Source organism: Dreissena polymorpha, chromosome 12 (assembly GCF_020536995.1).
Source record: "Dreissena polymorpha isolate Duluth1 chromosome 12, UMN_Dpol_1.0, whole genome shotgun sequence".
NCBI classification, from domain to species: domain Eukaryota; kingdom Metazoa; phylum Mollusca; class Bivalvia; order Myida; family Dreissenidae; genus Dreissena; species Dreissena polymorpha.
Genome location: NC_068366.1, coordinates 11,382,523 through 11,398,931, shown reverse-complemented (window position 1 = coordinate 11,398,931; position 16,409 = coordinate 11,382,523). Strand labels below are relative to the sequence as shown.

Below are 16,409 nucleotides of genomic sequence, written 5' to 3'. Positions count from 1 at the left end.
GATTTATTTTACACTCTCCCTAGGTTACAGAGGCCACTTTTGACAATATACAATACTAGAAAACAACAAGAGATGTGTTTGTCAGAAACACAATGCCCCCTATTGCGCCACTTTGAAGCCATATATTTGACTTTTGACCTTTAAGGATGACCTTGACCTTTCACCACTCAAAATGTGCAGCTCCATGAGATACACATGCATGCCAAATATCAAGTTGCTATCTTCAATAATGCAAAAGTTATGACCAAGTTTAAAGTTTTGACGCCGCTTTGAAGCCATATATTTGACCTTTGACCGTGAAGAATGACCTGGACCTTTCACCACTCAAAATGTGCAGCTCCATGAGGTACATATGCATGCCAAATATCAAGTTGCTATCTTCAATATTGCAAAAGTTATTCAATATTGCAAAACTTTAAGGTCAAAATTTTCCACAGAATGACAGACAGACAGACAGACAGGCCAAAAACAATATACCCCTGATCATTCGATCCGGGGGGCATAAAAAACCTAAAAAATGTTAATTTGGCTCAATTGTTTTAAATGGCAATTTTGTTTAACAAATATTAAAATCTAAGATGAAAGAAACACCAATTTTGTAAAACAATTACGTCTACATTTTATAAATTGATATCAATATCATGATCAAGTGAATGCATATTAAAGACACAACATGACATGTTCATTAAACAAATCCTTCCAAGCTATAATAGCTAGACAAATGATCAACAGGATTTATGATACAAACATTGAAGCATAATATTTTTCTCATAATCTTTGCTGGTTTTACAGATGCAATATATCCATGTTACCTCTCCAAGTGACTGCCGTACGAGGGTCATCACACTCTGGATGTCCTCAGAGGAGGAGCAGTACTCCCCAAGGATCCACAGGGCTGCTCTCTGTATCCTGAAAACATTCAGTGGAGTGCAACCTTTGACTATAATAGTTGTGTGGTTCATTTGAGCCTTGTTCTGGGAAAACTGGGCTTAAGTCATGTGCGTTAAGTGTCGTCCCAGATTAGCGTGTGCAGTCTGTGCAGGCTAATCAGGGAAGACACTCTGCCTAAACTGATTTTCCGCTAATAAGATACTTCATTTACAAGAAAAATTCAATAACAGCATAGTGTTGTTCCAGATTAATTGTGTGGACTGCAGGGTCTAATCTGGGACAACACTTTACTCTCATGCATTAAGCCCAATTTTCCTAGAATGCGAGTCACTTAGTTAGTTAGTTAGGTGACTAAAGAATTGATATGAAATTTATTTTGACTAGAAAGGTCTTTACAGTTATTCTATTATGCTAAACAAGAATGCATGACTTAAATGCTTGGGTCAGGTGGCCATTACATTAATAAATATTAATAAGTTACAAATCACAGTACACACACAGAAAACTTTGACAAAATACTGTTTTACTCAACATCTTATAATGTCTTATAAAGCCTTTCCTTACCAAAAAATCATTAAAACAAAACAAGTGAAATGGCCACTTTGTTGTATATTTAATATTTCTTCAAAAAAGAATCCTAGACAGTTTTTACTTGACAGCCTTGATGGTAGAGAAGACATCAAGCAGCCGGGAGATGATGAGAGGTCGGAGAGACTCAAAGCGATGGATCGCCTCTCGGATAAACACCAGTACATCAGCAGCCGCTGCCTCATTGGTGTCTCCCAGGAACTCTATAAGCTGTGGACAACAAGGAGCCATGTGAACATTGGGAAGTTTGAAAAAACATCGAAAAAATAGAAAAATGTTGACACTCTCCAAAGCTAACTTCAAACACTATGCAAAACAACACATAATTTGGATTGAAATCTCAAAAGCTCAAAGTGATGTTATAATGCCATAATAGGTTGTTTCCAATTAACTTCCTTAAGAATCACCTGTACATAAAAATTGTTCATTACAGAGCTACAGATAAGCTTTTTAGGGTAATTGGGTAATACCCTTCAAAATAAGAATGAATTGGGTAATGGAAAACGTGATTGGGTATCCAAAAGTATGATACCCGCTCATATAAAAAAATAATTGGGTATTTGTACCAAAACAAACAAGAGAATTGGGTAATTGCATTAAAACATATATTTAGCTTCTCAAAACCTTACCTACATAAAGTCACTGTTATGTATTCAATTGCAGTATAGGTTGTTCCATCTTTCTGCTACCAGATTCAACAATCTGAAGCCAATGGAATTTCTCAACCCACTCATCGAATGTGTTTCTAATTGTTTTTGTTTCAATATGGGCCAGTACTTTTGTTTTGGAAACATAACACACCCCATCTAAGGGGGCTGGAATGGTGTTTGGATAGTATAATATAGTGTATTTTGACCGAAAATGCCCAAATCCAAAATTAAATATAATAATAGTAACACGGGTTTCAACTCATTTGTTTTATTTTCTGACAGCCATCAATCAGAGTCCGGTTGCATTGCGAAAAATATAATACAAATAAACCACTATGGCATTTAGACGTAGCTAAGACATAGCTCTATCAATAAACAATAACAACTGTTAGCACAAGGCACTGAAAATCTTATTTTGGACAACTAGGGTTATGGTTAGGGTTACTATTATTTTATTAAAAATTATTTTTTGGGCATTTTCGGTCTTAACACACGTTATTATACTATCCCAACACCGTTCCAGCCCCCTGTTCATCCCATCAACAAGTTCATCTAAAATACTTCCGCAGATGTCCACGGAACAAAACATGGAGTTAATAATGTCATTAACTATATCCTTTGCAATTGTTTTAGATTTAGATTTATTTAACACGACAAAGGAATCTATTTTGTTTTTTTGTATTTTTTGCGGAACTATTCGTCTGCCTCGAGACGCCATTTTGTTTGACTCACATATGTTATCATCTAAACGATTGGTAAATACGTTACCAGATAAAACAAGCGCTTGTCGAATAAGACTCGAGTCAAAACGGCCAAAACAAAACGGGATTTTTCATTACGCATAGAAGGCAGCTCGAATTGGGTATCGGCGATTTGTTTTGAGTACCGGTACGCACAGATTTTGAAAAAAGTTGCGTATCCACCTATTTTTGATTGCGTATTTACGCAAATACGCAGCTTATCTGTAGCTCTGGTTCATTAGTAAACGTTTTAGAGAAATCTATTAAAATAAGATCAGGATAAGACAAGAGAACCAAGGGTCAAAAGGTGCTCACCTGAGAAACAAGGAACCAAACTATTCTGACTTATAATGTTACCTCAAGATGATTACAAGCTTTTTCTTCCATGTGACCAAGTGACCTATTTTTTATTAATTTCAAACCACCTTGTTTCAAAGTCTGCAGAGATTTCAGTGGCACAAATCTTCTTACAAAGTTTTATGAAAATCGGACAAAAAATGTGGTCTCTAAAGTGTTAAGGTTGATGACAGACGAAGCACAAAAGGTGATCACAAAAGCTCACCATAAGCAGGTTGTGTGCAAACATACACATGCACAGACAAATGCATTGCTGAATTCCTCTCAGTAATTTATTTAAATTTTGTTTTGTTAAAAAATATCTGCAAATTACTACAGCACATATTTTTTTTAAATAATTCTAACTACTACATATTTTTTCAACTAACAAAATAGGTGAAAAATATAAATGAGTGTGCATTATACATGATGTTTGACAGTAAAACACTTCAGAACTCACCACAGGTATGATGGTGGTGGCAATGTCTGGGAACTTGATGGAGAGCTGGTGCAGGGTGCGGACCAGCAGCTGTCGGTACTTGCCCGTGTCCTCATGCTCTATGTTGTTGGTCTTCACTACCTCCTTCTTCAACACCAGCACCATCTGACAAGCAGGGAGAGAAAGTACCATTACAAATTGTTTACACCATTAAGGTTGAATGACCTTATCTTACATATTTTATTATAACATAATCAAACACAGCTAGGGTGACGGAATAAACCGATGAGAGAGGTTATCCTAATAAAAAGTTTTAACTATTATAGTTAAATTAAATTATTTTATCAATATGTTTAATACAACACATCTAGTGATTGGGCAGGGAGAGAGGGTCATGTTAGAAATAGTTTAAACCATCATGCCTTAAATATTTACAATTATCTTTAATACAATACATCTAGCGGGAGGGCAGTGTGAGAGGGTTCTGATAGTTTAAACCATTACAGCGAAATTAAATTGAGCCTCACTTCTGGTAAACGGCTCGCTCCTGGTAAACAGCGCTTTATGCATGTGCGTAAAGTGTCGTCCCAGATTAGCTTGTGCAAAGCATACGAAAATCAGGGACGACACTTTCCTCTTGTATTGCATTTTTCCTTTAAAGGAGGTCTCTGTGCAGAGAAACTCCATCTTAGGCTTCACACATGTCAGCCCCCTCCTATCCACTCACCTCCTCCACAGATCTCGAGGTCACAAGGTCGAGGGCCAGGTTCAGAGTCTTCTTCCTCACTTCCTGGTCTGGGGCACTCAACACCCGCAGAATGTCCATCACCAGCTCCTGGAATAACATCAGGGGTGTGATTTAAGAACATCATCAGGGAAGGAAAATGACTTTCACCCTTACAGGGTTCAACTAAACCTAATTTGTATAGATCCAGTTTATAAAATTAGTGAAATTAGTTGACATTAAAAGGGAGGAAATCAGATGAAAGGTGGACAAATCAAACAAGGGAACATAAATTGACAACCAGAACTTGCAGAAGTTTTTACAGTATGTGACAAGCACAGCAAATCATAGAAAATTCAAGGAACTTGATAAAATAGCAAACTCAACTCGTTAGCACTATTACACACACTTTGACGAGCCTGAAGTCCCATAGAAAATCAAATTAAATGTAAGACATTTCTTAAAAGATTCAAGTTTTAAAAGCTTCATTTCCAACCCTAAGATACTTTATAGGAGCAGCAAACAGATTAAAACCTGAACAGACTGTGAGTGACTTGCAAGCTGTTGTGGTTTTATGCTGGTTGAATATTGCCATTTTCACTTTGCTTCTAAGTGGGAATAGGTTAACAAGTATGAGATAATTACAGTATATCGCAGAAAATTATAGAACTTGACAAAATAGCTAACTTAACTAACCAAAATAAAGACGTGAACACTTTAACAATGTTCATACAACTTGTACTTTTTATTGAATCCAAACATGCATTCTTATAAGTGTTCAGTCTCACACATTTGTTAATCATGATTGCATCTTGACGAATGAAAGAACCTTGTTCTAAGAAACTGAGCTAAACACATACATGTATGCATAAAGTGTTGTCCCAGATTGGCCAGTGTAGTTAGCAGCACAGGCTCATCTGGGACAACACTTTCCATCTTAAATGGATTTCCCTTTTGAAGCCATCCTTCAAACAAAATTTTCGTAACAGCAGAAAGTGTGGTCCCTGATCAGCCAGTGCAGACTGCACTGATTAATCTGGGACAACACTTAACGCAAATGCATTTAGCTATTTTTTTTCAGAAAGCTACTAGAAATTGAAACATGCCCTTCCATGACTGCACCTACCTGCAGCACTTTCTCATGGGCCTGCACGTCTTTGAGAGCCACCAGCCTGTCCAGGACTATCAGCTTCACATTGTTGTCACTCTCCTTCACGATCAACTCTATGTAACAACTGGCTGCAGCCTAAAACACGTACACCTCGATAAGTTACCATACAGTCTTGTACATTAGGTTTCCAAATTTATACATTAAACATTTTGACCCAGGTTGCCAACATTTACTCAATGAGCGTCGTTCTGGAACAACTGTGTGTAAAGTGTCGTCCCAAATTAGCTTATCATCCTATTAGCCTGTGCAGTCCACACAGGCTTTTCAGAGACGACAATTTCCGCCTTAACTGGATTTTCATTTAAGAGACTTCCTTCACATAAAAAATTCCATGAAAGCGGAAAGTGTTGTCCCTGATTAGCCTGTGTGGACTGCACAGGCCAATAGGCTGACCCTTTATGCAAAAGCTGTAACAACATGTCCTTTTGATACCCTGTTGGCTGTTAACAAGTATGAGACAATGACAGCAAATCGCAGAAAATGTGAGGAACTTGACAAAATCTTCAAACATTTTTAACATTTTATTTATTAAGTACCTTCTTAACTAAACATTCACATTCTTCTTTCCAATGCAGGTGTATCCATTTCATGACTATTAGACAAGATCGTATGTTTCTAGAGTCAGTGATCACAAAAGTGACAAATGAGCCACATTCTGGGAAAACAGGGTTTAATGCATGTGCTCACAGTGTTGTCCCAGATTAGCCTGTGCAGTCCGCAAAGGCTAATCAGGGATGACACTTTTCCCTTTAACTTGATTTTTGTTAAAAAGACACTTCCTTTAAACAGAAATTCCATAAAAGTGGAAATTGTCATCCCTGATTAGCCTGTGCAGACTGCACAGGTTTATCTATGATGACACTTAACGCACATACAAATGTATATCCTGTATACCTTGATAGCAGTGGGAGCACTCGACAGGGTCACAAGGGTACCAGCCGCCTCGTACCTCACAGCTGGGCTGGAGGAGTTGAGCAGGTTGTAGATACAGCGGATGAACCGCGCACGCTCAGAGGGGTTGGCATGACACACCTGCAGAATAGAGTCAAGTGTTATCTATTTAGATTTTCTTTGTTTATATTAACATAGAAGCATTTTGGTTGTTAACCAATTCGAAGACAGTTCAAGATTTTGGAAATTAATGGAATATTTTTGTTCAAGGGGAGAGGAACTCCAAGCTGAAAACAACTGTGTCCAAACGTGACATTGAAATAATATTGTTTTCTTATAAAAAAGAACTTCAAATAAAATAGAAATAATGCCTTCCTGCAATCCAGATAGATATAAAAGACAGTGACTGTACCTTGTAAATAAGCAAAAATTAATTTGTCCCATAGGTGTCATTTTACTTATTTTGTTAACCCTTTGCATGCTGGGAAATTTGTCGTCTGCTTAAATGTCGTCTGCTGAATTTATAAAATTCGCATTTTCTTTGATTTTTTTCAAAGAATACCATCATAATAGCAAACAGTTTGGATCCTGATGAGACGCCACGTTCTGTGGCGTCTCATCTGGATCCAAACTGTTTGCAAAGGCCTTTAAAATTCGGTTCCCGCACTGACAGGGTTAATAAAAAAATCTAATAAAATACAAAATAATGATATCCTGCATACAAATGTCTATAAGAGTACCTTGTAAATGAGCTCAACAATGACCAGCTGTAGGATGTCCCCAAACGAGGTCACCTGCTCTATACAGCTAGATAGGTAGCTGAGAGCCCGCTCCTGCAAGACACAAGTGTGGGATCAGGGATCAAGCAACTGGGCGCCGTGGCTTTCTTTTAATCGCCCGGATCAAAAGCACCGGCGATAATCACTTCGCCCTAAAATCTGGCAATTATCATATCCGCAGCGCTATCTAAGTGGCTTCTGTTTATTACCGAATACACGCCAAAGTCAATCAACGGACCGAATCGACGAAACTCCACCCCCTGGCTTAGTAAATTACCTATTAAAAATTGATAAGCAACCATTCACAGCGCTGGTCATTTGGGTATTTGGCAGGAATCTCTTGACCAAGCAGTGAAATCATTGAAGCGTGTAAGTGTTAGAAACTGTGTTTTTACCGCTATTGTCAAGTTTTATGGGGGTTATTATCGGATTAACGGCTCCTTTATGATAGTGAGCAATAAAAAAATAAAGTAACACTGGGACAAATTGTCACCACGATTCAAAATTATAACGATTATTAGGGCCGCTATTTCTTTACCATTTAATCAATACCATGGGCCTGGCAAAAGCATTTAATTCCTCCACAAAAACACATGAAATCTTGTTTCAACAGGAATTTGTGAGCATTTCTGTTTAATAGTTTCATTATTATAATGTTTTGGGAAGGATAAAATTTGATTAAGAAACCAACAATTTTGGAAATAAACAAGAGCTGTCAAAGGACAGCGCGCTCAACTATTTGAGTGCTTGACAGTATAACGTAAGCCATCATGGGGAAAATGTTCATATTCAATAATTTATTAGACTATCTTTCAAAAATAATAAAAAGAAAAAAAAAAATAAGGGGGGGGGGGGGGGGGGGGGGGTTAGGGGGGGTATAATGTGGGATGTGGTAATTTATTAGATGATGTTTAAAAAAAAATGGGGGGGTGGGAGGGGTGGGGGTGAGAGGGGGGTATAATGTGGGGTGTGGTTATTTATTAGATGTTTAAAAAAATGGGGGGGGGTGGGGGGTAGGGGGGGTGGTGAGAGGGGGGTATAATGTGGGGTGTGGTAATTTATTAGATGTTTAAAAAAAAAATGGGGGGGAGGTTGGGGGGGGGGGGATTCTGGTAGGGGCGTTGAGTATTGTTTGGAAGGAATCCATTGTGGTATTCAGGTAAGTGTTGTTTTGTCAAAATTAATAATAAAATGTGATCATAAATAAAGAAGTTATGGCAATTTAAGCAATATGTTCAATTATCTAAGTGTAAAAGGGGCCATAATTATGTCAAAATGCTTGATACAGTGGTCTGCTCTTGTTTATAGGTTGGGGTCATGTTGGTAAACAAGTGTGCAACATATAAAAGCAATATGTCAAAGGATATAGGAAATATTTGGGGTAGTACGCACACTTTAACATAGATTTATCAATAATATGCATATTCTAAGTATAAAAGGGGCAATAATTATGACAAAATGCATGATAGAGTTGTCTGCTCTTGTTTATAGGTTGGGGTGATGTTGGTAAACAAGTATGCAAAATATAAAAGCAATATGTCAAGGGACAATGAAAAAAAATGGGGTAGAACGAAAACGTTAACATTTGCTGCATATTCTAATTGGAAAAGGGGCCATAATTATGACAAAATGCTTGATAGAGTTGTCTGCTCTTGTTTATAGGTTGGGGTCATGTTGGTAAACAAGTATGCAAAATATGAAAGCAATATGTCAAGGAACAAAGAAAATATTTGAGGTAGTATGAAAACTTTAACATTTGCACGCAGACGCTAACACTAACGCTAACGCTAACACCGACGCCGGGGTGAGTAGGATAGCTCCACTATATATATTTCATATATAATAGTCGAGCTAAAAAGCATAACATTCCAGTGATTTTTTTTGCTTTAATTTGTTACAGCCTGTGCCTTTTGAATTGGGAAAATTAGCGCGATTAACCGTGAAATTGGGAAAAATAGCGCGATAAACCATGAAATTGGGAAAAATTAAGCATAATAAATAAGATTATAAGTAACAGAAGTGATATTGTTTTTAAGTGCATGTTCAGGGACTTTCTAGAAAAAGAGTCTGGTCAAATTGGGATTTTTTTTAATCAATAAAAGTGGCAAGTTTGGGAATGATTTATGGACAAAAATGATTAAATTCAAGTTATATATTTTGTAAGATGTTTAAAAAATAAAGTTGAGACCTAGATTTATGAAATCATAATTAAGTTATATGAGACTTCTTTCTAAAAAAAAAAAAAAAAAAATTTTTTTTTTTTTTTTTTTTTGGAAGTTGGGCTTTTTGGGGGAAATTTTGGTCAGATTTTTGGGAAAAAACGTGTTTTTTTTTGCGATTGGGAAGCAGCCGAAAATCGGCTGTAAATTTGAGCAAAAAAAATCACTGCATTCACTCAATGTACTATATTTCGGATATGTTAAAATTCAGACATTTAAAGATCGGGACATTTATGTGTTGGTTTGTTGTTGATAGTTTTTAAAACTATGTTTTATGTTATTTCAGGCAACTAGAATGGATGGTGGCAATTATCTGGGCCTTTCTGTCAGGAAATATGCGTGAAAAACATTCATTTATTTGAGCCTAGAAATCATCCACCACTAACAGAAAACGTTTTAACATCAGAAGCTATCTAAGCTTATGTATATCATGTCCAAATGACCAAATATAACTTTTTAACAATTTGAAGTAAGATGCTTTATTGTACATTGGTGTGATTCTATGTTTAAATAGTTAATTTTGAAACATTTATGCAGAATACTGTTACATTGATGTTAACATTATTATATTATTTTGGTTATTTGTGTTGTTTATCAAGTTGAAAAAAAGTTATTTATATACAAATAAAGCTTATTAAGACATTTGAAGGTATGACTTATGAAGGTAATTATTGTTTTTTTATGTTTTAACATACTTTTTAAAGTGATAATACAGTCAATGGCATTAATGTAATGTAGTAAGGTTTCTTTTAATCATTGTCCTAAATGATTGTTCTGATTAATAAGGTTAGAATAACCAACAGTTTTCACACTGCGAAAAAGTGGCAACAACTTTTTTGGGGCCAGTGAAACCCCTGGGTCATGGTTCACAATGGTCCATTGGTGATCGCAAAAGATCCACTTCTCCCTAAAACTGCCTCACTTCTCCCTCTCCAGAGCTTAGGGAGAAGTGACTTCTCCTAAAAATTGGAGTCTAGCTTGATCCCTGGGGATGTGGCAGTGGGGGTAATGGAATCAATATTTTTTTGCATGGAAACAATTGAAAATACTGAGATTCAAAAATCTGGAATTTCAATAGATTTTGAAAACCAGGAACTATATTACTATGTGCTTAAAAATTTGACGGGTCGGATTAAATTTCTGGGGTCAAAAGTACAGTTATTGTCTGTGCATATTGGTTAAATTGTCTGCTAATGTATCTTCATATACATTTTTGTCAATTGCTTTGCAAATATGTGTTTTAAAAATTATATTATTTAGCTTTCCGGTAACATTTGTACCAAAATGATGCACAACAAATTAAATAAACATCCTTATTAATTATATAAAATAAATATACATAGAAAACTCTAAATACAGATATTGCATTTTTTATCTTTGATAAGAGAAGAGACAAAACATGTAGATTTGCTGGCTTTTTTTTCTTGTATAGTATAAGAATATAATCTATGCCACAGGTTCCAATATAATGTCAAGATCCTGCTACGCTATTAAAGTGTAGCAAGTGATTTACCGGTATACAGTCATTGAAATTAGGCTGTTTTTACTCGCCATGGCTAGTAAATTTTGAGTCAGACAGGTAAAAATTTGTGTCTGGCGAGCGACTTTTTTCTTCTTTATTCATGTAAATTATATAAATATACATAAATGTACCAATTTTCAGGCTGGTAAATTGAAAATGCTAATTTCGATGACTGGGTATATGGAGCATATTTCTTTGAAAATTGGGCTTAATGCATGTGTGTAAAAAGTAGTCACAGATAAGCCTGTGCAGTCAGCACAAACTAATTAGGGACAGCAATTTCTGAACAAAATTGATTATTGTTCAGAAGAGACTTCTTTTCAACAAAAAATACTACAAAAGGGGAAAGTGTTTTATGCACATGCCTTAAGCCCCGTTTTCCCAGAGTGCAGCTCATATATCTACCTGGTCAGCATGTATGAGCATCATGAAGGCATTCCTCTTACAGGACATGTCCTGCTCCCCCTCCAGGTACTCTGCTATCAACTCTGGAGCGTCCTGGATCAGGAAGTCAAAGTTCCTGCAAAACACAGAGGGATAGATACAGTGGGATCAGTAAAACATGCACACACACCCGTCTCTTAAATTTAAAACTCTGCTATCATCCATATTTCACATTCCCTCATTTATATCAGAAGATATTATTTTACATGTTGTAATTTTTTTCCAAATTCAGTGGACAACATTCAGAGGGTTGAGTTCCCTGCAACATACACACAATGGGAGATTCAGTGTCTTGCTAGCTAGTGGCTGAACAGAAAGTGAAGAACCGGTTAAACATATTTATTTGGCTGAAAATATTCTCACAACCAAAGAATTATCAATTGAAGTCTCTTTCTGAGAAAACTGTGCTTTAAGTGTCATTCCAGATCAGTCCACACAGGTTAATTGGAGACAACACTTTCCACCTAAACGACTAGACACATACCTGTATATAGTGTAGATGGCGAGCACTGCATTGCGGCGCACATAGGAGTGTCTGTGTTTGAGGCACTGCCTGATGGAGGGCATGAGTGGCTCCAGCAGTTCGGGCTCCTTCAACTTACACAGAAAACGCAGCGTTGACCCCTGAATGAACTCATTGGGATGCTGCAGATCCTGGCAACAAACAGTTGGAAAGCTTTGAAAGACTAACACACCTGAATAATATACTAGAGGGATTACCCCAAGTCTTAAGATGTGGGCATAATTCTGAAATTATTGGATCTGACATATAAAGAAAACACATCAGTCAATATTTCTTACTGACACTAGTAAAGACTACATGTAGATATATGGCACTTTAAATATACCTTTCTGTAAGCATCACACACAAGAATCATCTCGTGCAACATCTTCCCATCTGGTGTGTACTTGGGCACAATCTCCCAGAAAATCAGCAGCAGTTTCTTGATCATGTGATCTTGGGAGGGCATCACAAAGCGTATGATGGTCATGAGCAGGGAGGGCATTTTCTCTCCATTCAGAATCATCTGTATTGTCTTCTTCAGAGCATCTGTTTTTGTTTTTGTGTCGCCCTTTTCTGTTGAAGGATAATAATATGGGTAGTAAGGTTAAGGTGTAGTAACACATTATATCCTCAGTTTTTATGTTCCATACAAGGAAACAAACAAGAGATGTGTTTGTCAGAAACACAATGCCACCTTCTGTGCCACTTTGAAGCCATATATTTGACATTTGACCTTATAGGATGACCTTGACCTTTCATCACTCAAAATGTGCAGCTCCATGAGATACATATCATTATGCATGCCAAATATCAAGTTGCTATCTTAAGCGACATAGAAGTTATGAGCATTTTTCGAAACCTAAACGCAAAGTGTAACGGAAGGACAGACGGACGGTCCGATCACTATATGCCCTCCTTTGGGGGCATAAAAATGTTCTAATACACAAGTTTTAAAATGACACATTACAGAGAAGTACAAAAAAGTCTATTAGAGCTCTAAGCATCAAATAAAGATCAATATGTCGCTGAATAACTAAGTTGTGCATTTGATGGAAAATGTGTTGAAGTGTTGACACTAAAATCCTAAAAACAAAGGTTATTTGTATGCAAGAATAAGGTAAGTAACACTCAATTAGTAATTGTAAGCCCGGGTACTACTTAAATGTACTTCGGCTACTCTTAGGCATACTTAAAGGTACCCCTGGGTACAGAAAATTTATTTTATGAGGTAAATTTCAGCAGGTTTTTTTTCACCATTTTGGGAATGGGTCCGGGTCCCTTTGGATTGGGAAAATTTGCGGCGTTTTGACTTCATGTAAAATTGGGAAATTAGTGTTTTTGTTGTTTTGCTAAAAAATACTTTAAAATTGAGCATACAAGTGTTTTCAGTATTATATTTACTAAGGTTGAAGGATGGGAGATGAACAAAATATTGAGATCTAAAAAAAATGGAAACCTTCCATTTAGAATTTATAGCTCAAATTTGGGAAAAATACACACTTTTTCCCTTGATTTTGAATGCGGCCAATTACCAGACCCAATTTTTGAATGAAACAAGACTATTGCCAAGCAATATAATTCCCTACCGGCTCCACCATTGTCAAAAATTCCACCATAGTCAAATTATTATTTTATTTTTTTATTTGTTGCCATAGCAACAAGAATTTTTGACAAAAGAACAAAATGAAATGATGTGCATAATGTCCATATTGCCATCTATCCATGTTTCAAGTTTCATGCAAAAATATGAAGAACTTTTAAAGTAATCGCAGGATCCAGAAAACCACCATTTTCAGCAGTATTTCTAGTCTATTTGTTGCCATAGCAACAAGAATTTTTGACGTAGGAACAAAATGAAATGATGTGCATAATGTTCATGTTGCCATCTATCCATGTTTCAAGTTTCATGAAAAAATATTAAGAACTTTTAAAGTTATCGCAGGATCCAGAAAAGTTTGACAGACTCACAGACAGACAGACACACAAAGCGAAAACCATACTTCCCCTCTGGTGAAACTGGTAGGGGACAAAAAAACACTGTTCATTATACTTACGAGTATCCGGGGTATATTTAAGCATTACCCGAGCCGACAATAACGAATGGAGCTTTAGTTACGGTTTAAAAAAAACTTGCAATTTTAATCCTAAGAACATTAACACCTAATATCTCTGGCTTATCTTACCCAGGTCAGTGCGTAGCTGAATCTCTGTTGGCGGCTCTGCATCGGAGGGCAGATTGATCAAAGTGTAACATGGCTGCTCTGCCAATGTAGACATTTTGATCCTGCAAATCAGAAATACTCATACATGTATTTTGACGTAAACAAAGTTCATTTGGAGGTACGAACACTGTTTAATTGTGTCCAGAATACAACAAAATAACACTATTATTTGTATGCCTGTGTTTACATTGTTTGTTGCAAATATCCTTTTTTTTTTATTGATTTTCAACAAACATCTCTATTACAACATGAATACACATATGAAGCAACAAAACATTTTGGTCTCTTACATATATTAAAGTATCATATGCATTGACTATGTCTGCACTTATACGTGTTTTATGTATATACTAAGAGAAAAAAACACACTTTATTTGTTTAGGTATGAACATGGTATTGCTTAACATTGTTACCAGAAAAATATTGTTGAGACGATGATATGTTATTTTCTAAAAAGTGAAAAGGAGAGGGGAAAAGCTAGATTTGATAATAAGAGAGTTGTAGCATTGATAAATAAGTTTAAAATAAAATTAAAACACCGTTAATAAAGTGAAAAAAAAAAAAAATATATATCAAACAAATATCAAAAGACCCACAATATTTGACATATTTCTCAACATTTGACACAAATAAACAGAAAAATTTAGCAGTTTAAAAAGAAAGATTAAACAGAAACATCCTAAAATGTTGTGGATGTAGGCAAGATTCTTAATGAGTTATTTCAAAGTTGTGCCATTTTCTATTATGTTGATCAATTTTGCCTTTTTCGAAGGCAATTTGCTTTTATAATATAATTTTCATTCTTAGAGCATTGTTGAAGGCAGGGGTTTTTCTGCCTATTTTGGGAAAAGGAGTCTGACCAAATTGGGAATTTTTATCGACAAAATTGTCCATTTTGGGAATTTTCGAGTCGATGAAACGGTCAATTTGGGAATTTAATCATGCTTAAATAAGAAAGTGGTTTTACAAAAAAACATGTTTTATTTGTTATTTTGTCTTCAAAAACAAAACACTGGTAACAGGTAAGTAAGTCACACAAGTCACAGCATGATTTATCTTTGCTTTCTTAAAATAACATTAGACAGAAATTAACTACACATACAAATAAAATGTTATTATTTCCAATTGGATTCTTAAACTCATAGCCACAATAGGCAAACCAGTTACATTTAACAAAACATTTATTTTACTGCTACATTATTAATTTATTTAACGACTATATCATTTTACCTGATACTTCACCGCTCATTACATTAGCACCATTAAAGCCAACAAATCTACACCGCCATATGTCGATCCCTTTTCCAATGCAAAACTGCTGTAGCACTTATCGTTATGGGAAGCCATGCTTGAAAATAATTAAACGTCTACAGATTTGGACTAGAATGTGTATTGTGTGGCTCTATATACTTGTTATAATGCGGAACAGTTCGAACCTTATCGCTGTCAATGTTGGCAGATGCATCCGGCAAATACACCTGCTAAAATCTGAGTCGCTAAAGGCTTAATTACGTCGCGGATGAAGGGAAGTCACTCTTTAGATATAACTTATGTTCACTTTTTGCGATTTTGAAAGAACTTTTTTTGGGGAATTGGGAAATTTGTAATCAAAATTCGATTGGGAACGGGTCCGTTTGCTTTGGGAATGCCTCCGTTGTCCGGAGGCGCAGACAGTGCAGAAAAACCCCTAGAAGGTCTCAATATTTGGCTTTTCGGCTTTTGATTTGGTATTGAATATGTAAGATTTCATAAGGATAATTATGAAGTTACTCACTTGATTATGAGTGCCTCCTTTTTTAGTTCCAAAAATAATATCAATTACATTCAGTTCTATGTGTAATTGTTTTCTATTTAATAACAATGTCAGCTCCTGCCATATGGGTTGTACAGAATTACATTCATATAAAACGTGTATTATTGTTTCCTTACAACTTGCACAAAAAGTGCACAGACTTGAAGATGTTAGATTACATTAATTTTTTATACAAATATGAATTAGTTGTTAGTATGCACTGTAGAATCTTATATTGAAAATTGCGTAGTGTTATCTATGGTGGCTTTAAATGGTGTTAAATAAGCATGTTTCCAGTCGATACTTTGTTCATAGGGGGACATTATATCTTCCCATTTCTTTTCTTGTTTAGTTTTATTTTCTTCTAAGGTTTGTTGTAGATTATATAAATATTTACACTGTTTTTGATTTTTGTACTTTTTCAAGTAATGTGTTATGATTGAAATTGACAAAATCCATTTGAGATAGTTGTTGTTTGTAAGCTATTGGGATACTT

The 16,409-nt window shown here is 35.8% G+C and overlaps 1 protein-coding gene across 1 annotated transcript in view; it reads right to left on the bottom strand.

The window, feature by feature from the left end:
* Nucleotides 1–16,409, bottom strand: part of LOC127853066 (coatomer subunit beta-like) — a 52,419-nt gene that overhangs the window by 17,899 nt on the left and 18,111 nt on the right. The window contains exons 2-12 of the mRNA XM_052387191.1: nt 14,083–14,183; nt 12,243–12,472; nt 11,879–12,048; nt 11,356–11,470; nt 7,171–7,263; nt 6,434–6,571; nt 5,495–5,614; nt 4,372–4,479; nt 3,666–3,809; nt 1,544–1,689; nt 813–909 (exon numbers count right to left, since the gene is read on the bottom strand). Of these exons, the coding sequence (XP_052243151.1) occupies nt 813–909; nt 1,544–1,689; nt 3,666–3,809; nt 4,372–4,479; nt 5,495–5,614; nt 6,434–6,571; nt 7,171–7,263; nt 11,356–11,470; nt 11,879–12,048; nt 12,243–12,472; nt 14,083–14,176 (1,455 nt within the window). The 5' untranslated portion in view covers nt 14,177–14,183. The remainder of the gene's footprint in view (nt 1–812; nt 910–1,543; nt 1,690–3,665; nt 3,810–4,371; nt 4,480–5,494; nt 5,615–6,433; nt 6,572–7,170; nt 7,264–11,355; nt 11,471–11,878; nt 12,049–12,242; nt 12,473–14,082; nt 14,184–16,409) is intronic.